The sequence below is a fragment of the Ambystoma mexicanum genome, chromosome 6q (assembly GCF_040938575.1).
Source record: "Ambystoma mexicanum isolate Mex_15411 chromosome 6q, UKY_AmexF1_1, whole genome shotgun sequence".
NCBI lineage: Eukaryota > Metazoa > Chordata > Amphibia > Caudata > Ambystomatidae > Ambystoma > Ambystoma mexicanum.
Genome location: NC_090937.1, coordinates 1,680,856,616 through 1,680,883,024, shown reverse-complemented (window position 1 = coordinate 1,680,883,024; position 26,409 = coordinate 1,680,856,616). Strand labels below are relative to the sequence as shown.

General features: G+C 46.2%; 1 protein-coding gene across 1 annotated transcript in view; it reads left to right on the top strand.

Moving 5' to 3' along the window:
- The first annotated feature begins 1,431 nt into the window (after positions 1-1,431).
- LOC138515435 (vomeronasal type-2 receptor 26-like) overlaps positions 1,432-26,409 on the top strand; it is a 125,643-nt gene continuing 100,665 nt past the window's right edge. Inside the window, exons 1-6 of the mRNA XM_069630277.1 lie at positions 1,432-1,647; positions 23,406-23,511; positions 24,393-24,458; positions 24,546-24,604; positions 24,694-24,755; positions 24,812-24,870. Coding sequence (XP_069486378.1) covers positions 1,432-1,647; positions 23,406-23,511; positions 24,393-24,458; positions 24,546-24,604; positions 24,694-24,755; positions 24,812-24,870 — 568 coding nt within the window. The remainder of the gene's footprint in view (positions 1,648-23,405; positions 23,512-24,392; positions 24,459-24,545; positions 24,605-24,693; positions 24,756-24,811; positions 24,871-26,409) is intronic.

Genomic DNA, 26,409 nt, shown 5'->3' with positions numbered 1-26,409 from the left:
GCAGCCGCTGAACAATGTTTCTCTTATTTCACACCTGACCCTGGATGCCATATTTGTGATGGCAGCCGTTGAACAATGTTTCTCTTATTTCACACCTGACCCTGGATGCCATCTTTTTGATGGCAGCCGCTGAACAATGTTTCTCTTATTTCACACCTGACCCTGGATGCCATCTTTTTGAGGGCAGCCGCTGAACAATGTTTCTCTTATTTCACACCTGACCCTGGATGCCATCTTTGTGAGGGCAGCCGCTGAACAATGTTTCTCTTATTTCACACCTGACCCTGGATGCCATCTTTGTGAGGGCAGCCGCTGAACAATGTTTCTCTTATTTCACACCTGACCCTGGATGCCATCTTTGTGAGGGCAGCCGCTGAACAATGTTTCTCTTATTTCACACCTGACCCTGGATGACATCTTTGTGACGGCAGCCGTTGAACAATGTTTCTCTTATTTCACACCTGACCCTGGATGCCATCTTTTTGAGGGCAGCTGCTGAACAATGTTTCTCTTATTTCACACCTGACCCTGGATGCCATCTTTGTGAGGGCAGCCGCTGAACAATGTTTCTCTTATTTCACACCTGACCCTGGATGCCATTTTTTTGAGAGCAGCCGCTGAACAATGCTTGTCTTATTTCACACCTGACCCTGGATGCCATCTTTGTGAGGGCAGCCACTGAACAATGCTTGTCTTATTTCACACCTGACCCTGGATGCCATCTTTGTGAGGGCAGCCGCTGAACAATGTTTCTCTTATTTCACACCTGACCCTGGATGCCATCTTTGTGAGGGCAGCCGCTGAACAATGCTTGTCTTATTTCACACCTGACCCTGGATGCCATCTTTGTGAGGGCAGCCACTGAACAATGTTTCTCTTATTTCACACCTGACCCTGGATGCCATCTTTGTGAGGGCAGCCGCTGAACAATGCTTGTCTTATTTCACACCTGCCCCTGGATGCCATCTTTGTGAGGGCAGCCGCTGAACAATGCTTGTCTTATTTCACACCTGACCCTGGATGCCATCTTTTTTAGGGCAGCCGCTGAACAATGTTTCTCTTATTTCACACCTGATCTTGGATGCCATCTTTTTGAGGGCAGCCGCTGAACAATGTTTCTCTTATTTCACACCTGACCCTGAATGCCATCTTTTTGAGGGCAGCCGCTGAACAATGTTTCTCTTATTTCACACCTTACCCTGGATGCCATCTTTGTGAGGGCAGCTGATGAACAATGAATGCCATCTTTGTGAGGGCAGCTTAGCATCTATGTTGTTCTATGACTTATCTTAGGTGCCATCTCTTTGAGGGTGCAATTATGTTTTTGAGTGGAGCGTTTGCACACCGTATATTTCTATGACTTTAGGAGTTACGTCACCTAATTATGATGTATTTGGTTCTTTTTATTAGCTCAACCTTTTTCTCCGGAAGATGTCCTTTGAGACTCCTGCAGGATACAGGGTTGCTTTTGATGACAAGGGGGATTTCCCACCCAAATACGATATTGTGAACTGGGTGTCTGTTAATAATGGAACCATCACAAGCTTTAAAGTTGGAAGTTTTGACCCCTTGGCTCCACCGGGTCGTCAGCTTCTCATTGACCATGACTCAATCTTGTGGCATTCCACAACATCAGACTTTAATGAGGTGAGTGTGCAGTATCATCACAGATGAAACCGCATTTCCATTATTCCCGGCATGCATGTCGGTGTCCTATGCATGCTCCATGCAATAATGCCTGCAATGTTACACAGTTGCAACTGTGTTTCCATTATTCCTTGCGTGCATGTCAGTGTCATATGCATGTTCCATGCAATAATGCCTGAAATTTTACACAGTTGCACCTGTGCCTCCATTATTCCCTGTGTGCTCGACAGTCCCCTATGCATTCTACATTCAATAATGATTGGGATGCAACACAGTTGCACCATTGCTTCCATTATTTACTGTGTGCATGTCAGTGTCCTATGCATGTTCCATGCAAAAATGCCTGGAATGTTACACAGTTGCACCCGCTTTTCCACTATTCCCTGCATGTTTGTCGGTGTCCTATGCATGCTTCAGGCAACAAATGACTGGAATGTTACACAGTTGCACCTACATTTCCATTATCCCCAGTAAGCTTGTCAGTGTCCTATGGATGCTCCACGCAATAATGCCTGGAATGTTGCACAGTTGCACCTGCATTTCCATTACTCCCTGCGTGCATATCAGTGTCCTATGCATGCTCCATGCAATAATGACTGGAATGTTACACAGTTGAACTCGTACTTCCATTATTCCCTGTGTGCTTGTCAGTGTCATATGCATGCTCCATGCAATAATGCCTGGAATGTTACACAGTTGCACCAGCGTTTCCATTATTCCCTGCATGCATGTCAGTGTCCTATGCATGCTCCACTCAATAATGCCTGGAATATTACACAGTTGCACCTGTGCTTCCATTATTCCCTGCGTGCATATGTGTCCTATGCATGCTCCATGCAATAATGTCTGGAATGTTACACGGTTGCACTTGTGTTTCCATTATTCATTGTGTTCTTGTCAGTGTCCTATGCATGCTCCATGCATTAATGCTTTTAATGTTACACAGTTGCACTTGTGTTTCCATTATTGCCTGCGTGCATGTCAGTGCCCTATGCATACTCCATGCAATAATGCCTGCAATGTTACACAGTTGCACCTGCATTTCCATTATTCCATGCATGCATGTCAGTGTCCTATGCATGCTTCATGCAATTAAGCCTGGAATGTTACACAGTTGCACCTGCGTTTCCATTATTCCCTGTGTGCATGTCAATGTCCTATGCAAGCTCCATGCAATAATGCCTGGAATGTTAAAAAGTTGCACCTGCGTTTCCATTATTCCCATGAGTACTTGTCAGTGTCCTTTGCATGCTACGTGTAATAATGCCTGGAATGTTACATAGTTGCACCTGCATTTCCATTATCCCCATTACCCTTGTCAGTGTCCTTTGCATGCTCCATGAAATAATGCCTGCAATTTTAAACAGTTACACCTGTGCTTCCATTATTTCCTGTGTGCTCGTAAGTGTCCTATGCATGCTCCATGCAATAATGCCTGGAATGTTACACAGTTGCACCTGTGTTACCACTATTCCCTGCATGCATGCGGGTGTCCTATGCACTAATGACAGGAATGTTACAAAGTTGCACCTGTGCTTCCATTACTTCCTGTGTGCTCGTCAGTGTCCTATGCACGCTCCATGCAATAATGCCTGGAATGTTACACAGTTGCACCTGCATTTCAATTATTCCTTACATACATGTCTGTGTCCTTTGCATGCTCCATGCAATAATGGCTGGAATGTTAAACAGTTGCACCTGTGTTACCATTATTCCCTGCATGCCTGTCAGTGTCCTATGCACGCTCCATGCAATAATGCCTGCAGTGTTACACAGTTGCACCTGCGTTTCCATTATTCCTTGCATGCATTTCAGTGTCCTAGGCATGCTCCATGCAATAATGCCTGGAATGTTACATAGTTGCACCTGTGTTTCCATTATTCCCTGTGCGCCTGACAGTCCCCTATGCATGGTCCATGCAATAAGGACTGGAATGTTACACAGTTGCACCTGTGTTCTCATTATTCCCTGTGTGCTTGTCAGTGCCCTATGCATGCTCCATGCAATAATGCCTGGAATGCTACACAGTTGCACCTGTATTTCCATTATTCCCTGTGTGCTTGTCAGTGTCCTTTGTATGCTGCGTGTAATAATGCCTGGAATGCTACACAGTTGCACCTGCATTTCCATTATCCCCAGTACGCTTGTCAGTGTCCTATGCATGCTCCATGCAATAAGGACTGGAATGTTACACAGTTGTACCTGCATTTCTATTATTCCCTGTGTGCTTGTCAGTGTCCTATGCATGCTCCATGCAATAATGCCACCAATGTTACACAGTTGCACCTGTGCTTCCATTATTCCTTGTGTGCATGTCAGTGTCCTATGCATGCCCCATGCAATAATGCCTGGAATGTTACACAGTTGCACCTGTGCTTCCATTATTCCCAGTGTGCTTGACAGTCCCCTATGCACTTACTTAGGAGCACACAGGAAATAATGGAGGCACAGGTGTAACTATGTAACATTGTAGGCATTATTGCATGGAGCATGCAAAGGACACTGACAAGCACACAGGGAATAATGGAAACGCAGGTGCAACTGTGTAACATTCCAGGAATTCTTGCATGGAGCATGCATAGGACACTGACAAGCACACAGGGAATATTGTTAAACACAGGTGCAACTGAGTAACATTCCAGGCATTATTGCATAGAGCACGCATAGGACACTGACATGCACGCATGGAATAATGGAAATGCAGGTGCAACAGTGTTTAACATTGCAGGCATTATTCCATGGAGCATGCATAGGACAATGACAAGCACACAGGGAATAATGGAAACACAGGTGCAACTGTGTAACATTCCAGGCATTATTGCATGGAGCATGCATAGGACACCTACAAGCTTACTGGGATAATGGAAACACAGGTGCAACTGTGTAACATTCCAGGCATTATTGCATGGAACATGCATAGGACATAGACATGCACGCAGGGAATAATGGAAATGCAGGTGCAACTGTGTTCCTGTGTGCTCGTAAGTGTCCTGTGCATGCTCCATGCAATAATGCCTGGAATGTTACATAGTTGCGCCTGTGTTATCACTATTCCCTGCATGCATGTCGGTGTCCTTTGTATGCTCCATGCAATAATGACTGGAATGTTACACAGTAGCACCTGTGTTTCCATTATTCCCTGTGTGCTTGTCAGTGTCCTATGCATGCTCCATGCAATAATGCCTGGAATGTTACACAGTTGCCCCTGCGTTTCCATTATTCCCAGTAAGCTTGTCAGTGTCCTATGCATGCTCCATGCATTAATGCCTGGAATATTACATAATTGCACCTGCGTTTCCATTATCCCCAGTAACCTTGTCAGTGTCCTATGCATGCTCCGTACAATAATGCCTGGAATGTTACATAGTTGCACCTGCCTTTCCATTATTCCCTGTGTGCTTGTCAGTGTCCTATGCATGCTCCATGCAATAATGCCTGGAATGTTACATAGTTGCACCTGCATTTCCATTATCCCCAGTAAGCCTGTCAGTGTCCTATGCATGATCTGTGCAATCATGCCTGGAATGTTACATAGTTGCACCTGCATTTCCATTATCCCCAGTAAGCTTGTCAGTGTTCTATGCATGCTGCATGCAATAATGCCTGGAATGTTACACAGTTGCACCAGCATTTCCATTATTCCCTGTGTGCATGTCAGTGTCCTATGCAAGCTCCATGCAATAATGCCTGCAATGTTACACAGTTTCATCTGAGTTTCCTTTATTCCTTGCGTACATGTCGGTGTCCTATGCATGCTCCATGCAATAATGCCTGGAATGTTACACAGTTGCACCTGCCTTTCCATTATTCCCTGTATGCTTGTCAGTGTCCTATGCATGCTCCATGCAATAATGCCTCGAATGTTACACAGTTGAACCTTCGTTTCCATTATCCCCTGTGTGCATGTCAGTGTCCTATGCATACTCCATGCAATAAATCCTGGAATGTTACACGGATGCACCTGCGTTTCCATTATTCCCTGCATGCATGTCAGTGGCCTATGCATGCTCCATGGAATAATGCCTGGAATGGAATGTTACACAGTTGCACCTGCGTTTCCATTATCCCCAGTAAGCTTGTCAGTGTCCTATGCATGCTCCATGCAATAATGCCTGGAATATTGCATAGTTGCACCTGCTTTTCCATTATCCCCAGTAACCTTGTCAGTGTCCTATGCATGCTCCGTGCAATAATGCCTGGAATGTTACACAGATGCCTCTGCGTTTCCCTGATTTCCCAGTAAGCTTCTCAGTGTCCTATGCATGCTCCATGCAATAATGCCTGGAATGTTACATAGTTGCACCTGCTTTTCCATTATTCCCTGTGTGCTTGTCAGTGTCCTATGCATGCTCCATGCAATAATGCCTGGAATGTTACATAGTTGCACCTGCATTTCCATTATCCCCAGTAAGCTTCTCAGTGTCCTATGCAGGCTCCGTGCAATAATGCCTGGAATGTTACATAGTTGCACCTGCATTTCCATTATTCCCTGTGTGCTTGTCAGTGTCCTATGCATGCTCCATGCAATAATGCCTGAATATTACATAGTTGCACCTGCATTTCCATTATCCCCAGTAAGCTTCTCAGTGTCCTATGCATGCTCCGTGCAATAATGCCTGGAATGTTACATAGTTGCACCTGCGCTTACATTATCCCCAGTAAGCTTGTCAGTGTTCTATGCATGCTCCATGCAATAATGCCTGGAATGTTACACAGTTGCACCAGCATTTCCATTATTCTTTGCGTGCATGTCAGTGTCCTATGCAAGCTCCATGCAATAATGCCTGCAATGTTACACAGTTGCACCTGCGTTTCCATTATTCCTTGCGTAAATGTCTGTGTCCTATGCATGCTCCATGCAATAATGCCTGGAATGTTACACAGTTGCACCTGTGTTTCCATTATTCCCTGTTTGCACATCAGTGTCCTATGCATGCTCCATGCAATAATGGCTGGAATGTTACACAGTTGCACATGCGTTTCCATTATTCCCTGCGTGCATGTCAGTGGCCTATGCATGCTCCATGAAATAATGCCTGGAATGTTACATAGTTGCACCTGTGTTTCCATTATTTCCTGAGTTCATGTCAATGTCCTATGCATGCTCCATGCAATAATTCCTGGAACGTTACACAGTTGCACCTGCGTTTCCATTATTCCCTGTGTGCTTGTCAGTGTCCTTTGCATGCTCCATGCAATAATGCCTGCATTGTTACACAGTTACACCTGTGCTTCCATTATTTCCTGTGTGCTCGTAAGTGTCCCATGCATGCTCCATGCAATAATGCCTGGAATGTTACATAGTTGCACCTGTGTTACCACTATTCCCTGCATGCATGTCGGTGTCCTATGCATGCTCCATACAATAATGCCTAGAATGTTACACAGTTGCACCTGCGTTTCCATTATTGCCAGTAAGCTTGTCAGTGTCCTATGCATGCTCCATGCAATAATGCCTGTAATGTTACATAGTTGCACTTGCGTTTCCATTATCCCCAGTAAGCTTGTCAGTGTCCTATACATGCTCCATGCAATAATGCCTGCAATCTTACACAGTTACACCTGCATTTCCATTATTCCCTGTGTGCTTGTCAGTGTCCTATGCATGCTCCATGGAATAATGCCTGGAATGGATTGTTACACAGTTGCACCTGCGTTTCCATTATCCCCAGTAAGCTTGTCAGTGACCGATGCATGCTCCATGCAATAATGCCTGGAATGTTACACAGTTGCACCTGCGTTTCCATTATCCCCAGTAACCTTGTCAGTGTCCTATGCATGCGCCGTGCAATAATGCCTGGAATGTTACATAGTTGCACCTGCATTTCCATTATTCCCTGTGTGCTTGTCAGTGTCCTATGCATGCTCCATGCAATAATGCCTGAAATATTACATAGTTGCACCTGCATTTCCATTATCCCCAGTAAGCTTCTCAGTGTCCTATGCATGCTCCGTGCAATAATGCTTGGAATGTTACATAGTTGCACCTGCGCTTACATTATCCCCAGTAAGCTTGTCAGTGTTCTATGCATGCTCCATGCAATAATGCCTGGAATGTTATACAGTTGCACCAGCATTTCCATTATTCTTTGCGTGCATGTCAGTGTCCTATGCAAGCTCCATGCAATAATGCCTGCAATGTTACACAGTTGCACCTGCGTTTCCATTATTCCTTGCGTAAATGTCTGTGTCCTATGCATGCTCCATGCAATAATGCCTGGAATGTTACACAGTTGCACCTGTGTTTCCATTATTCCCTGTTTGCATATCAGTGTCCTATGCATGCTCCATGCAATAATGCCTGGAATGTTACACAGTTGCACATGCGTTTCCATTATTCCCTGCGTGCATGTCAGTGGCCTATGCATGCTCCATGAAATAATGCCTGGAATGTTACACAGTTGCACCTGTGTTTCCATTATTTCCTGAGTTCATGTCAGTGTCCTATGCAAGTTCCATGCAATAATGCCTGGAATGTTACACAGTTGCACCTGCATTTCTATTATTCCCTGCATGCATGTCAATGTCCTATGCATGCTCCATGCAATAATTCCTGGAACGTTACACAGTTGCACCTGCGTTTCCATTATTCCCTGTGTGCTTGTCAGTGTCCTTTGCATGCTCCATGCAATAATGCCTGCATTGTTACACAGTTACACCTGTGCTTCCATTATTTCCTGTGTGCTCGTAAGTGTCCCATGCATGCTCTATGCAATAATGCCTGGAATGTTACATAGTTGCACCTGTGTTACCACTATTCCCTGCATGCATGTCGGTGTCCTATGCATGCTCCATACAATAATGCCTGGAATGTTACACAGTTGCACCTGCGTTTCCATTATTGCCAGTAAGCTTGTCAGTGACCGATGCATGCTCCATGCAATAATGCCTGGAATGTTACACAGTTGCACCTGCGTTTCCATTATCCCCAGTAACCTTGTCAGTGTCCTATGCATGCTCTGTGCAATAATGCCTGGACTGTTACACAGTTGCCTCTGCGTTTCCATTATTTCCCAGTAAGCTTCTCAGTGTCCTATGCATGCTCTGTGCAATAATGCCTGGAATGTTACATAGTTGCACCTGCGCTTCTATTATTCCCTGTGTGCTTGTCAGTGTCCTATGCATGCTCCGTGCAATAATGCCTGGAATGTTACATAGTTGCACCTGCGTTTCCATTATTCCCTGTGTGCTTGTCGGTGTCCTATGCATGCTCCATGGAATAAAGCCTGGAATGTTACATAGTTGCACCTGCTTTTCCATTATCCCCAGTAAGCTTGTCAGTGTCCTATGCATGCCCCATGCAATAATGCCTGGAATGTTACATAGTTGCACCTGCATTTCCATTATCCCCATTAAGCTTGTCAGTGTCCTATGCATGCTCCATGCAATAATGCCTGGAATGTTTCACAGTTGCACCTGCATTTCCATTATTCCCTGCGTGCATGTCAGTGGCCTATGCATGCTCCATGAAATAATGCCTGGAATGTTATACAGTTGCACCTGTGTTTCCATTATTTCCTGAGTTCATGTCAGTGTCCTATGCAAGTTCCATGCAATAATGCCTGGAATGTTACACAGTTGCACCTGCATTTCTATTATTCCCTGCATGCATGTCAATGTCCTATGCATGCTCCATGCAATAATTCCTGGAACGTTACACAGTTGCACCTGCGTTTCCATTATTCCCTGTGTGCTTGTCAGTGTCCTTTGCATGCTCCATGCAATAATGCCTGCATTGTTACACAGTTACACCTGTGCTTCCATTATTTCCTGTGTGCTCGTAAGTGTCCCATGCATGCTCTATGCAATAATGCCTGGAATGTTACATAGTTGCACCTGTGTTACCACTATTCCCTGCATGCATGTCGGTGTCCTATGCATGCTCCATACAATAATGCCTGGAATGTTACACAGTTGCACCTGCGTTTCCATTATTGCCAGTAAGCTTGTCAGTGACCGATGCATGCTCCATGCAATAATGCCTGGAATGTTACACAGTTGCACCTGCGTTTCCATTATCCCCAGTAACCTTGTCAGTGTCCTATGCATGCTCTGTGCAATAATGCCTGGACTGTTACACAGTTGCCTCTGCGTTTCCATTATTTCCCAGTAAGCTTCTCAGTGTCCTATGCATGCTCTGTGCAATAATGCCTGGAATGTTACATAGTTGCACCTGCGCTTCTATTATTCCCTGTGTGCTTGTCAGTGTCCTATGCATGCTCCGTGCAATAATGCCTGGAATGTTACATAGTTGCACCTGCGTTTCCATTATTCCCTGTGTGCTTGTCGGTGTCCTATGCATGCTCCATGGAATAAAGCCTGGAATGTTACATAGTTGCACCTGCTTTTCCATTATCCCCAGTAAGCTTGTCAGTGTCCTATGCATGCCCCATGCAATAATGCCTGGAATGTTACATAGTTGCACCTGCATTTCCATTATCCCCATTAAGCTTGTCAGTGTCCTATGCATGCTCCATGCAATAATGCCTGGAATGTTTCACAGTTGCACCTGCATTTCCATTATTCCCTGCATGCATGTCATTGTCCTATGCAAGCTCCATGCAATAATGCCTGCAATGTTACACAGTTTCATCTGAGTTTCCATTATTCCTTGCATACATGTCTGTGTTCTATGCATGCTCCATGCAATAATGCCTGGAATGTTACACAGTTGCACCTGTGTTTCCATTATTCCCTGTGTGCATGCCAGTATCCTATGCATGCTCCATGCAATAATGCCTGGAATGTTACACAGTTGCACCTGCGTTTCCATTATTCCCTGCGTGCATGTCAGTGTACTATGCAAGCTCCATGCAATGATGCCTGGAATGTTGCACAGTTGCACCTGCATTTCCATTATTCACAGTGCGCTTGTCAGTGTCCTATGCATGCTCCATGCAATAATGCCTGGAATGTTTCACTGTTGCACCTGTGTTTCCATTATTCCCTGTGTGCATGTCAGTATCCTATGCATGCTCCATGCAATAATGCCTGGAATGTTACACAGTTGCACCTGCGTTTCCATTATTCCCTGCGTGCATGTCAGTGTCCTATGCAAGCTCCATGCAATAATGCCTGGAATGTTTCACTGTTGCACCTGTGTTTCCATTATTCCCTGTGTGCATGTCAGTATCCTATGCATGCTCCATGCAATAATGCCTGGAATGTTACACAGTTGCACCTGCGTTTCCATTATTCCTTGTGTGCATTTCAGTGTCCTAGGCATGCTCCATGCAATAATGCCTGGAATGTTACATAGTTGCACCTGTGCTTCCATTATTCCCTGTGTGCTCAACAGGCCCCTATGCATGGTCCATGCAATAAGGACTGGAATGTTACATAGTTGCACCTCTGTTTCCATTATTCCCTGTGTGCATTTTAGTGTCCTATGCATGCTCCATGCAATAATGCTTGGAATGCTACACAGTTGCACCTGCGTTTCCATTATCCCCAGTACGCTTGTCAGTGTCCTATGCATGCTCCAAACAATAAGGACTGGAATGTTACACAGTTGCACCTGCATTTCCATTATTCCCTGTGTGCTTGTCAGTGTCCTATGCATGCTCCATGCAATAATGCCTGCAATGTTACACACTTGCACCTGTTTTTCCATTATTCCCTGCACGCATGCCAGAATCCTATACATGCTCCATGCAATAAAGCCTGGAATGTTACACAGTTGCACCTGCGTTTCCATTATTCCCTGTGTGCTTGTCAGTGTCCTATGCATACTCCATGCAATAATGCCTGGAATGTTAAACAGTTGCACCTGTGCTTGCATTAATCCCTGTGTACTCAACAGTCCCCTATGCATGGTCCATGCAATAAGGACTGCAATGTTACACAGTTGCGCCTGCGTTTCCATTTTTCCCTTTGTGCTTGTCAGTGTCCTATGCATACTCCATGCAATAATGCCTGGAATGTTACATAGTTGCACCTGTGTTTCCATTATTCTCAGTAAGCTTGTCAGTGTCCTATGCATGCTCCATGCAATAATGCCTGGAATGTTACATCGTTGCACCTGCATTTCCATTATCCCCAGTAAGCTTGTCAGTGCCCTATGCATGCTCCATGCAATAATGCCTGCAATGTTACACAGTTACACCGGCGTTCCATTATTCCCTGTGTGCTTGTCAGTGTCCTATGCATGCTCCATGGAATAATGGCCAGAATGTTACACAGTTGCACCTGTGTTTCCATTATCCCCAGTAAGCTTGTCAGTGTCCTATACATGCTCCATGCAATAATGCCTGGAAAGGTACACAGTTGCACCTGCGTTTCCATTATTCCCAGTAAGCTTCTCAGTGTCCTATGCATGCTCCATGCAATAATGCCTGGAATGTTACATAGTTGCACCAGCGTTTCCATTATCCCCAGTAAGCTTGACAGTGTCCTATGCATGCTCCATGCAATAATGCCTGGAATGTTACACAGTTGCACCAGCATTTCCATTATTCCCTGTATGCTTGTCAGTGTCCTATGCATGCCCCATGCAATAATGCCTGGAATGTTACATAGTTGCACCTGCATTTCCATTATCCCCAGTAAGCTTGTCAGTGTCCTATGCATGCTCCATGCAATAATGCCTGGAATGTTATACAGTTGCACCAGCATTTCCATGATTCCCTGCGTGCATGTCAGTGTCCTATGCATGCTCCATGCAAAAATGTCTGTAATGTTACACAGTTGCACCTGCGTTTCCATTATTCCTTGTGTGCATGTCTGTGTCCTATGCCTGCTCCATGCAAAAATGTCTGTAATGTTACACAGTTGCACCTGTGTTTCCATTATTCCCTGTGTGCATGTCAGTGTCCTATGCATGCTCCATTCAATAATGACTGGAATGTTACACAGTTGCACCTGCGTTTCCATTATTCCCTGTGTGCTCGTCAGTGTCCTATGCATGCTCCATGCAATAATGCCTGCAATGTTACACAGTTGCACCTGTGTTTCCATTATTTCCTGTGTGCTCGTCAGTGTCCTATGCATGCTCCATGCAATAATGCCTGGAATGTTACCCAGTTGCACCTGTGTTACCATTATTCCCTGCATGCATGTCAGTGTCCTAGGCATGCTCCATGCAATAATGCCTGGAATGTTACATAGTTGCACCTGTGCTTCCATTATTCCCTGTGTGCTCAACAGGCCCCTATGCATGGTCCATGCAATAAGGACTGGAATGTTACACAGTTGCACCTCTGTTTCCATTATTCCCTGTGTGCATTTTAGTGTCCTATGCATGCTCCATGCAATAATGCTTGGAATGCTACACAGTTGCACCTGCGTTTCCATTATCCCCAGTACGCTTGTCAGTGTCCTATGCATGCTCCAAACAATAAGGACTGGAATGTTACACAGTTGCACCTGCATTTCCATTATTCCCTGTGTGCTTGTCAGTGTCCTATGCATGCTCCATGCAATAATGCCTGCAATGTTACACACTTGCACCTGTTTTTCCATTATTCCCTGCACGCATGCCAGAATCCTATACATGCTCCATGCAATAAAGCCTGGAATGTTACACAGTTGCACCTGCGTTTCCATTATTCCCTGTGTGCTTGTCAGTGTCCTATGCATACTCCATGCAATAATGCCTGGAATGTTAAACAGTTGCACCTGTGCTTCCATTATTCCCTGTGTGCTCAACAGGCCCCTATGCATGGTCCATGCAATAAGGACTGGAATGTTACACAGTTGCACCTCTGTTTCCATTATTCCCTGTGTGCATTTTAGTGTCCTATGCATGCTCCATGCAATAATGCTTGGAATGCTACACAGTTGCACCTGCGTTTCCATTATCCCCAGTACGCTTGTCAGTGTCCTATGCATGCTCCAAACAATAAGGACTGGAATGTTACACAGTTGCACCTGCATTTCCATTATTCCCTGTGTGCTTGTCAGTGTCCTATGCATGCTCCATGCAATAATGCCTGCAATGTTACACACTTGCACCTGTTTTTCCATTATTCCCTGCACGCATGCCAGAATCCTATACATGCTCCATGCAATAAAGCCTGGAATGTTACACAGTTGCACCTGCGTTTCCATTATTCCCTGTGTGCTTGTCAGTGTCCTATGCATACTCCATGCAATAATGCCTGGAATGTTAAACAGTTGCACCTGTGCTTGCATTAATCCCTGTGTACTCAACAGTCCCCTATGCATGGTCCATGCAATAAGGACTGCAATGTTACACAGTTGCGCCTGCGTTTCCATTTTTCCCTTTGTGCTTGTCAGTGTCCTATGCATACTCCATGCAATAATGCCTGGAATGTTACATAGTTGCACCTGTGTTTCCATTATTCTCAGTAAGCTTGTCAGTGTCCTATGCATGCTCCATGCAATAATGCCTGGAATGTTACATCGTTGCACCTGCATTTCCATTATCCCCAGTAAGCTTGTCAGTGCCCTATGCATGCTCCATGCAATAATGCCTGCAATGTTACACAGTTACACCGGCGTTCCATTATTCCCTGTGTGCTTGTCAGTGTCCTATGCATGCTCCATGGAATAATGGCCAGAATGTTACACAGTTGCACCTGTGTTTCCATTATCCCCAGTAAGCTTGTCAGTGTCCTATACATGCTCCATGCAATAATGCCTGGAAAGGTACACAGTTGCACCTGCGTTTCCATTATTCCCAGTAAGCTTCTCAGTGTCCTATGCATGCTCCATGCAATAATGCCTGGAATGTTACATAGTTGCACCAGCGTTTCCATTATCCCCAGTAAGCTTGACAGTGTCCTATGCATGCTCCATGCAATAATGCCTGGAATGTTACACAGTTGCACCAGCATTTCCATTATTCCCTGTATGCTTGTCAGTGTCCTATGCATGCCCCATGCAATAATGCCTGGAATGTTACATAGTTGCACCTGCATTTCCATTATCCCCAGTAAGCTTGTCAGTGTCCTATGCATGCTCCATGCAATAATGCCTGGAATGTTATACAGTTGCACCAGCATTTCCATGATTCCCTGCGTGCATGTCAGTGTCCTATGCATGCTCCATGCAAAAATGTCTGTAATGTTACACAGTTGCACCTGCGTTTCCATTATTCCTTGTGTGCATGTCTGTGTCCTATGCCTGCTCCATGCAAAAATGTCTGTAATGTTACACAGTTGCACCTGTGTTTCCATTATTCCCTGTGTGCATGTCAGTGTCCTATGCATGCTCCATTCAATAATGACTGGAATGTTACACAGTTGCACCTGCGTTTCCATTATTCCCTGTGTGCTCGTCAGTGTCCTATGCATGCTCCATGCAATAATGCCTGCAATGTTACACAGTTGCACCTGTGTTTCCATTATTTCCTGTGTGCTCGTCAGTGTCCTATGCATGCTCCATGCAATAATGCCTGGAATGTTACCCAGTTGCACCTGTGTTACCATTATTCCCTGCATGCATGTCAGTGTCCTATGCATGCTCCCTGAAATAATGCCTGCAATGTTACACAGTTGGACCTGTATTTCCATTATTCACTGCGTACAAGTCTGTGTCATCTGCATGCCCCATGCTCTCCAACCTTGGTTCTAACATTCCCTCTGTCCTCATCCTTCTTGATCTCTCTTCTGCCTTCGACACCGTCAACCACACCATCCTGCTCAACCGTCTCCGTGATAATCTGGGTATCACTGATCAAGCTCTGGCCGGGCTGACCTCTTTCCTCTCTGATCGACTCTCCCAGGTCCAACTGGGGTCTTTCCTATCATCTATCTTCCTCTCCACCTGTGGGGTTCCCCAGGGGTCTAACCTCTCACGCTAGCTTTTCAACCAATACCTGGCAACTCTCGCCCACTGCATTGCCATTCTCTGCTCAAATTTCCAGTGCTACGCTGATGACACTCAACTCATTTTCCGGATGCCCTCGGCCACCTCCTCTCCCTCTCTCATCTCTGACTGCCTAACTGCCATACAAAATTGGTGTGCCGCCAATGATCTTTGTCTGAAGGCCAGCAAGACGGAGATCCTCCTCATCGGTACACCATCTCCATTCTTTTCCCTCACTCTCTGGCCGGCCTCCCTTGGCCCTCCTCCTACCCCTACCTGTGAGGCTAAGAACCTTGGCGTCATCTTTGACTCCACACTTTCCTTCTCGGCCCATATCTCTGATGTCTCTAAAAACTCAAACTTCCGACTGCACCTCCTCAGAGGTATTCTGCCTTTCCTCTCATTCCCCCAGAGGCTCATGGTATCCCAAGCTCTGGTTCTCTCTAGCTTGGACTATTGTAACAGCCTCTTTCTAAATCTACCTGCCTCTACTCTCCGCCCTCTACAACTTATCCAGAACAGGACTGTGAGACTTGTCCTTGGCCTCAAGAACTGGGATCATATCTCTCCAGCTTTGAAATCTCTCCATTGGCTCCCAGTGGATGCAAGGATTAAATTCAAAACCCTCTGCATTGTCCAAAAGGCTTTCTGGGGCCTGGGTCCAAAATACCTTCAGCTATCCCTCCGCAAATACCTCCATCTCGAGCTCTTCGCTCCTCTACCTCCAACTCCCTCAGGGTCAGTCGTTTTTCAAAGGAACGATCTTGGGGTAGATCTCTATCTTCGGCTGGGGCCTCCCTCTGGAACAGCCTCCCTGCCACTCTAAAACTTGAAGAGAACCATCTCCGGTTCCGGAAGCACCTCAAAACCTTCCTCTTTGCTTCTGCCTTCGCTTCCCTTCTCCCCTGCTGATCTGCTCTCTTGGTACTGTGCACCTGGCCACCCTCTGTTCCCTGGGCCCAGGTACCTGCTCACCTTGCCACCTTCCTGCACTGCCTCCTGGCCACCCCTTGCACTGGGGACTGTATCTGTACCCATGCAGCCCCCCCCCATTTTTTTTATTTTTCTGTAGTCAGACTTACCCAGTCTGCTGCCTTACACAAAGCACTTGCCACTTGCTGGCTGCACTACCACAGTTTGCCTCAATTTTCTATTTATTTTATTTATCTGCGCTCCTCGGCTTCTGCACTTTCCACTCTCCCCCTTTCATGCACTTTTTCCCTTTTCCCTTTCCCATGCATTTGCGCGTTCTCAATGTCACTGTGCCAAATAAGATCGTTTTTATGTTGTACTGTGTTCTCCCTTTTTCCCCTCCCTTGCCTAGTCTCGCTCTGAAACACTTGTGTACGAGCACGATACAAATAAAATATCATATATCATATATCATATAATGCCTGGCATGTTACGCAGTTGCACCTGTGCTTCCATTATTCCCTGTGTGCTCAACTGTCCCCTATGCATGCTCCATGAAATAATGCCTGGAATGTTACACAGTTGCACCCGCATTTCCATTATCCCCAGTAAGCTTGTCAGTGTCCTATGCATGCTCCATGCAATAATGCTGGAATGTTACACAGTTACACCTGCGTTTCCATTATTCCCAGTAAGCTTGTCAGTGTCCTATGCATGTTCCATGCAATAATGCCTGGAATGTTACACAGTTGCACTTGCTCTTCCATTATTTCCTGTGTGCTTGATAGTCCACTATGCATGCTCCATGCAATAATGACTGGAATTGTACACAATTGCACCTGTGTTTCCATTATTCCCTGTGTGCTTGTCAGTGTCCTATGCATGCTCCTTGCTAAAATGCCTGGAATGTTACACAGTTGCACTTGCTCTTCCATTATTTCCTGTGTGCTTGACAGTCCCCTATGCATGCTCCATGCAATAATGCCTGGAATGTTACACAGTTGCAGCTGCGTTTCCATTATCCCCAGTAAGCTTGTCAGTGTCCTATGCATGCTCCATGCAAAAAGGACTGGAATGTTACACAGTGCAGCTGTGCTTCCATTATTCCCTTTGTGCATATCAGTGTCCTATGCATGCTCCATGCAATGATGCCTGGAATGTTACACGGTTGCACCTGTGTTTCCATTATTCCATGCGTGCATGTCACTGTCCTATGCATGTTCCACGCAATAATGCATGTAATGTTGCAATTCCATTATTCTCTGCATGCTTGTCAGTGCCCTATGCGTGCTCCATGCAATAATCATGTGATAACAGACAGTCACACATGCATTTCCATTATTCTCTGTGTGCTTGTCGTTGTCCTAAGCGTGCTCCATGCAATAATGCATTCATAATTCGGCAAAAGTACGCTATTTGTTTGGAGTTGCAATACTTCGATGGTCCTTGCTGCAGATATCAAGAGGTGTATATTTTGGCTGGTATGAGGGGAGCAAGAAGGCTTGATGTGTGCCAGCCCTTGCCCACTTGGCACTGGGATGCTGTCTTGAGGGAAGTAACTTTATACACCACATGGTGCAGCGCTTGGTTACCCAAAAGACACTAAGATCTGTGGTGCCAATTGAGGCCTCCATGCTGCCCCTCAAATGCAGCTGCCCCTCCTATGCATCTGCCCCTCCTATGCAGCTGCCCCTTCCTATGCAGCAGCCCCTCCTATGCAGCTGCCCCTCCTATGCTTCTGCCCCTCCTATGCAGCTGTCCCTCCTATGCAGCTGCCCCTCCTGTGCAGCTGTCCCTCTTATGCAGCTGCCCCTCCTATGCAGCCGTCCCTCCTATGCAGCTGCCCCTCCTATGCAGCTGTCCCTCCTATGCAGCTGCACTTCCTATTCAGCTGACCCTCCTATGCAGCTGCCCCTCCTATGCAGCTGCCCCTCCTATGCATCTGCCCCTCCTATGCAGCTGTCCCTCCTATGCAGTTGCCCCGCTGCTTACTCACAGCCAACACAACTGACTTCACCAAAAGACTCAGTGGCCAATGACACATTACACATGCCGCTGAACTTTCCTGCATGTGTAGGGTGTCACCTACCTTGGACATATGTCCACTCTCCCAACACAGCCACAGGTTCTTATGTTTCACCCCAAACATCACTTCTGACAGGCACTTCCTGTTGGCGCTGTGGGGCGTGTTCCTGATAACCCTGCAGTAGTTGGTCTGGTACCTGCTCCAGTGGGTTGCATCTGAAATACTCCTTTCCTTGCCCATGAACAGTTCCACAGTTCCCGGTCTCACTCTACGATGTTTGAAACCCATATACTCAGCAAAGACTGCAAAGTCTTTACTCGTGAATGGTATTCAATTGTTGCATTTAACTGTTCAGCGGATGCCATAGTCTGTGAATATTCAGGATAGACTGAGGTGGGCATCACTCTCTGTACTTCCAGGAACCTTGAGTACTCATCCATAGCTACTAACAGATAGTGATCACCGCCCATTGGCCCGAAGAAGTCCACAGCCACCTCGTGCCACACTCCTACTGGTAGTTGTGTCATCTGCGCAGGCTCCTGGTGTGTTTGCATTGTTATGACAGTGCAGGTGGGACCCTGTTTGAGAGTTTCTTCCACCTGTGCATCAAGATGTGCAACCCACACTTTCTGTCATAGTAGGCACTTCGTTGACACAATGGCCGTGTGTCCTTTGCGTGCAAGATCCACCACCCTGCGTTATAGGGTTGTGGCTTTGAGCAGTAGTCCATCTTTGGACGGGGCTTGTTCTTCCGTGACCCATAGTAGGTTCTTGACATCGGTTTCAGTGGTTGGAGACTCTGCCTCCCTGTATTCTTAGCATTGTTCCATCTCCCTGTCATGCCGCTTGTTGTAACAGTAACATATCCACTCCTTTGGGTGTCACCTGATGCACCCCATAATGGAACTATCGGTCTGCGATTGATGGCTCTGAGTTTGCGGTTTCTTTTGGATGTGCCAAACGGGATGATGGATTATGTCAAAGGCATAGGGGTTCATTATAAGTGCCCCGGTATCCCACCAGTAATTCTGGCAGGATACCAAGGAACTACTGTACCGTCTTCACCACAGCGGCAGAGGCACCAGTAACTCTCCATTCCCATAGGACTCCATGGAAATGGGTTGGTCTCCACCACCTGATATCCCGTTGCTACTGGGATATTCACGGTGGCGGAGGCACCAATAATTCTCCATTCCCATAGGACTCCATGGAAATGGGTTGGTCTTCACCACCTGATATCCCGTTGCTACTGGGATATTCACAGCGGCAGAGGCACCAGTAACTTTCCATTCCCATAGGACTCCATGGAAATGGGTTCGTCTCCACCACCTGATATCCCGTTGCGACTGGGATATTCATGGCGGCGGAGGCACCAGTAACTCTCCATTCCCATAGGACTCCATGGAAATGGGTTCGTCTCCACCACCTGATATCCTGTTGCTACTGGGATATTCACGGCGGCTGTGGCACCAGTAACTCTCCATTCCCATAGGACTCCATTGAAATGGGTTCGTCTCCATCACCTGATATCCCATTGCGACTGGGATATTCATGGCGGCGGAGGCACCAGTAACTCTCCATTCCCATAGGACTCCATGTAAATGGGTTTGTCTCCACCACCTGACATCCCGTTGCTACTAGGATATTCACGGCAGCAGATTTACCAGTAACTCTCCATTCCCATAGGACTCCATGGAAATGGGTTCGTCTCCACCACCTGATATCCCGTTGCTGGTATAAGTCAGTTTTCGCAGGACTCGCAACAACCTTTTTCACAGGATAATCAGGCACCGAGTGTGGATAACAGAAACATTTTTGATCATCCTTCTGCTGCTTACCTCTCTGACGAACTTCCTTTTGACGACATTCTGTTCGTTAGGATTGCCCAAAGCAGGGTTTGGAACTGATGTTTATTCTCGTTAATCAGAAAGGTCCCTACTTTGAGATGATAGTGGGAAATAGGAAACATCTATTTTTGATAGATACAGGGGCACAGAAGTGTTCCATCGACAATTCACGGGTTCCAAACATTCCACTGTTAGAGCAAACTATTTTTTCTGTAGGGTTTTCTGGCACACCAGTAGTCTGTCCGGTTTCTTCACCGGTACTGATTACCTTGGGTCCATTCACGGAACACTGTCCATTCCTTTTACTACCAATTGTGGAGAGAATTTGTTGGGGTTGAATCTGTTGAAGGAATTGAATGTGGTAATTCATTGTTCTTCTGATGGAGTGCGTTTGATGATTTCACCACAGCAACTTTCTGTCTCTCAGTTCTTGACCAGACCTTTGCCGTCGGAATTCAGTGATGTTCCGGAGTGTTTGTCGGCAATTGATGATAATGATGTCGGTGTATTACAAATTGAACCTGCTAAGATTTTTTGAAACATGGAGTAAAGTTGCCACGTATTCCTCAGTATAATATTTTGGTTGATGGTGAGCAAGCTTTCAAATGCATAGTCTGGGGTAGTTGAGTTAATTGCAGGTAGTTTGTGCAATAGTCCGATTTTACCCATGTACAATAAAGGCGATAATGCAATTCCTTTTTGTTTCATTATTGATCTACGTGCCATCAATAAGATTGTTGCTCCACAATTTCCCATTGTGCCTGATGTGACGACAATATTGACTATGATTCTGGCTTCAGCTACTCACTTTAGTGTTGTGGACCTTAAGAATGCCTTCTTTAGTATTCCTATACACAAAGATAGTAGATACTTGTTCGCGTTCACCTTAGGGGGACGCTCATTTACCTACACCTGTGCGTCACAAGGTTACACAGAGAGTCCTAGCATCTACAGTAGGGCTTTGAAAGAGCAGCTCGACACACTTGAGTTGCCCACCACTTGTACACTGCTTCAGTATGTAGACAATCTACTCTTAGCTGCTGACTCAGAGCGCACCATAAGGAGGGCACCGTGTTGTTGCTTATTCATCTAGCTTCACTAAAAAAGTTTCAGTATTGTCGACAGGAGGTCGCATATTTAGGCTATCTCCTGTCAAAGGAGGGAAGAAGGTTGACGCCTGAGCGGATAAAAATAATTTCTAGCATGTCTGTCCCAAATACACAGAAGGAAGTCAGAGCCTTGATAAGAATGGTTTCTTACTGTAGGCTTTGGATCCCCAATTTTTCGTTAACGAATAAACCAATGTTGGCTTTGACGAAGAAGGGCATGTCTTCGCCATTGCTGTGGAACTTGGAACACCAGCAAGCGTTTGATTTGCTCAAGACTGCACTGTGCTCGGCACCAGTTTTGGGCACACCAAATTATGAAAAGGCCTTCGTGTTGTATGTGCATGAACGTGATGGATGTGCTTTGGCTGTATTAACGCAGGAACATGGAGGGAAGAATAGGCCATGCGGCTACTTTTCTTCCGCCCTTGATCCTGTTGCATGCGCTTTGCCAAATGTTTGAGCGCTGTCGCTGCTGCTGCTACGTCCGTGAAACAGAGTGAGGGAATGGTCCTAGGCCATGCTTTAACCTTGATGGTACCTCACTCTGTAGATGTTCTATTAAATAGAACACAAACGCAACACCTCACCTCCAGAGGTGTTGTGTTCTTAATCAGGCTGAACTTTTACTTTTCTGGCAAGGTACTGCTTGCAGTGACGAAGAGTCACATGACTGCCTTTACACCACAGAGCAAGAGACAAAAGGCAGAATCGATCTAAAAGATACTCCTTTGAACAATCCACAAGGGGAGCTGTTTTGTGATGGCTCCTGTTTCAAATTTCTAGATGGTACATCCACGGCTGCTTATGCAATCACCACATTGAGCACGGTTGTGGAGACCAAAAGAATCACACATAACTCCACGCAGACCGCAGAGATTATAGCATTAACCCGAGCTTGTGAACTTTCCGAAGGGCTTACAGTAAATATATATACTGACAGTCAGTATGCTTTTGGGGTGGTTCACAACTTTGGCAGACTTTGGGCAGAAAGAGGATTTTTTACCTTAAATGGCACTAAAATCCAGTATGGCTCCTTGATAGTACGGTTACTCTCAGTGCTTGCACTCCCTACTCAGTTAGCAATTATGAAATGCGCAGCGCATCAGAAGATTATAGATAATGTGGGAAAAGGGAACGCTTTTGCTGACCAGATAGCCAAACAGACTGCCACTGATCTCTCTTCAGAAATGCATACTTCAAGGGAAGCCACAAATGCCTGTACTTTGGATGAGGGTATCGAATCTGTGAAAGACATTTAAGCTGATGCCACGTTAGAGGAATCTAAGAAATGGGCTGAGGGTTTGGCAAAATTGGATGATGATGGGTGTTGGGTGGACAAAGTAGAAGGGAAATGGTTACTGCCAAATGCATACATTACAATGATGGTCGCTATGGCTCATGGTCCCACTCACATTTGTGCATGAAAAGTTACCAAAATGTTGCAAAATGTGTGGGTGAATGATAAAATCTCCAAGGTAGACGAGCGCTTTGTTCAAGGCTGTATGATTTGCTTCCAGCATAATATGGGAAAGGGCACATCGACTCCTAGGGGTAGTTTCGGTCCACCTTCTGTCCCCTTCGAGGTTGTACTAGTGGTTGTCTGCACCTTTTGTAAGTTGAAGCCTTTCCTGTCAAAGATGCCACAGCTATGACAACGGCGAAGACCATGCTGAAGGAATATTTTCCTAGGTTTGGTTTGCCAAGAGTCATCTGGTCGGACAATGGTCCACATTTTATCACTGCTGTAATTCTACAGATATGTGCGGGATTACAGATCGATAAACGGTTCCATTTGTCTAGACACGCTCAGAGTGCTGGTTTAGTAGAAAGACACAACGGCATCATCAAGAACAAGCTTGGTAAGATGTGTGCCGGCACCATGCTAAAATGGCCGGACGCCTTACCGATCGTGTTATTGTCTATGAGAATGACCCCTCAAACTAAGACTGGGCTCTCTCCATTTGAGGTGGTCATGGGTAGGTCAGATAACATTTGGAACCTGCCAAGGCCCTGTTCGCTACGTGATGTTGAGCATGTACTTCTTTCTGATTATTGTGACAGTTAACTAAAAATCTGTATTTGATTTACCAACAGGTGCGAAAAGCTCTACCTGTTAGGTACGAGGGCCCAGGTCACAGCATCCGACCTGGGGAGTGGGTGCTTATTAAAGCATTTGAAAGAGCATCCTGCCTCGCACCCTGTTGGCGGACCCACACCAAGTTCTCCTGGCCACACAGACCGCTGTGCGAGTGGAGGGCCGGAAGCACTGGATACACACGTCCCACATCAAGAGGATTCCCTTCCCCTTGCCACACGATACAGAAGATACAGTTTCCCCTACCTGCACTGTAACCAACGATCAAGAATCATCAAACAGCATCGAGAGTGCGTCGGAGACTCTCCCTGAGCCCGTGGGCCTGGGGAAACAGCCGCTTCATCTCCACACTCTCCAACAGTTCCTTTTTCAAATTCTGTTTCGAATCTTGTATTAAATCCTGCTTTGAATTCACCACTTCCATCAGGAAGTAATGACACGTTGTTTGCAGATCACTCAGTACCAGGGATCACAAGGTACGATCTGCGTCCGAGGAGTTAGACTTACTGCACGGTTCGGCTGTGCCATCAAGGAAAATCATCGAAGGGCTTGTCTTTTTGGCCTGATCTTTTGTACGTAAGGGGAATCTGTTGGCTAGGGTTTGGGAAAGGACGTTTACGCTCACCTGGTATCCACAGGGACGCCACTCACTTGCGGGGACTCTGGTACCCTTCTCAGCCGCTCCTTGGTATTATCAGCTGGGAAGGATTGCCTGGAAAAAAGGTGGGCAATGTTCAATACTGGGCAACTGGGGTGAGAGCCTCCCAACACCCGGTATGCCTGCAGCCCCCTCCCCGGACCTTTCTTCACCTTTTTATCTGTTTTGGTGTGCTCTCTGTCCTGCCGTCTTGGCAGCGGCGCGTTGTCCTTGTGGGGGTGAGCGATCTAGTTACTTCACTGATGCTCCCCTTAAAGTCTTTCAGGTAGGTCTTATTACTGGTATACTGTAAGCCTTTCTTGCACTAATGTCTTTTTTCCCTCCTTAGATGCGCAAAAGTTCACGGTGGGCCATGGGCTGAGTTTGGAATCGCCGGCAGGTGATGATGGTGTTTGTGAGCTCCTTGATGTAGTAAGGAGGCGCTTGTGCACGGCGCTAAGATGCCTTGCCTTTTCTAATAATGTCTTTTCTCTATCCTCAGCTGCACGGGAGTTCGTGGTGGGACGTTTGTTGAATTCGGGATCACAACAGGTGATTATGGTGAGAGCGCCTTGAGGCAGTAGGTAAGCGCTATGCGCCGCACTGAAATGCCTTGCCTTTGCTAACCTGTTTGTCCTTCGTTCCCATAGGTTTCGGCGCTCACCAGAGCAAGAATTTCCTACGTGGTGCTGCCCGATGGGCAACTCGAGAGGTAAGCCGCCGGTGCAATTGTAAAAGTCTAATGTCTTGTTTTTCCTCCTTTTGCAGGTCCGACGATTCGGGAGGCTCGCTGTTCCTTGGATGTTGTTTGCAGGAGCAAATCACAGGTAAACTGCTGCGAATAACGATGTTCCTTTGTCTTTCAGGTGTAGTTCTTTCCTGGTTCGCAGATGCTGCTGGACCCGATGAGCGTCACGCTGCAGGACTGCAGAGTAACGCGAAGCGTGTTCTCTAAATCGGGTGTGGTTTAAATAGCCTCAGGAAAAGTAGTCCAGGTAAAGTAGTCCCTAGGCTACCACACCCAAAACACTATACCGCATAGCTTGGTTCCAAGGAACCAAGCTATGTGGATGCCTCCATGTTGACTGGCATCAAGTAAGGTAGTTCCCAAGCACAGTCCTCATTAAGTATGAGCCTGGCACCAAAGGCGCCAGGACTGGCCCCAAGAGGGCCGGGGCATGGGTCATGGGTGCGTCAGCTTGGGGCGGGGCCCGACTCGGGACCCATCCTGGTTTATGGGCCTGCCTGGGGGGTTTTAAGAGGTGGGTCGTGACAAGGACTAAGAAAACGCTCGATCTGGAGATCGCCAGCAAATTAACTTTGGTGAATTTGTTTGAAGAAACAATGCCTGCAACCGCTCCCACTCGTACGGAACAGATACGTGTGACAGACCGTAATAATAAACAATCAAATGCGTGGGCCCCGAAAACGTATTGTTGTCTTGTGATTATGTTAACCGGTTTCACAATGGTCAATGCCTTAGGATTTTGGTATTTGGAAGAAGTACATCCGCTTGAAATCCTGTTACCCACTGAAAATATACCTACTGTTTCTACACCTTTCGTGCATCTGCACACTCTATCTCCTAGAGACTCTCAGCACAGACAGAGTTACCATAACAATACTCTATTACTTATCATGAATGCCACACATGCCATTTTTAACAAGTCCAATTGTTGGGTCTGCTCGCATTTACCGCAACACGGGGATAAGGGGTTGGGCTGGTATATTCACCCTTTACCTTTGACTACTGCATGCTATGCTTCTCTAAGGGCACTATTCTTTGGCCGATGGAACGATAGTATCTAGTGGAACTTTGATGGAACTAACTTGAATGACTTTGAAAGACGTGTTCTAACGACCCTGGGATGCTCACTCTTTGCGAATAGGAGCAAGCCTAATGTTGCTTCTATTAGGCCTTCTGATAGACTGTCCCGTCCTTTTTAATCTTTGATCTCTTTCAAGATGGCTCCTATAGGCATTAGGGATGCCACGCCACCTTCTTATACTGTTAACCATAGCCCTGATTCAGTTTCTTTCTGCATACAGAGGAATGGTACTCAGTCAATGGGTGATTTCAAGGGTTGTGCCAACATTGCGAGTTTGACTAGTGAGGACAGATCTTTGTATGTAGGCGAACCTGTCTACTTTGTTTGCAGTAATGTAGCTTTCCCATGGTTACCTAGGGATTGGCAAGGAACCTGTTATTTAGGGATTCTGTTACCCAGGGTATTCATTGCTAGCATTGTAGAAATTTCAAAGTCTCGTCCAAGGCGGGACGAGAATGGTGATGCTTCAGCAGAAGTTCTGAATGACGTAGCTAAATCCTTCGTACCATTTTGGCGGCAAATATTGAACTCTGAGGA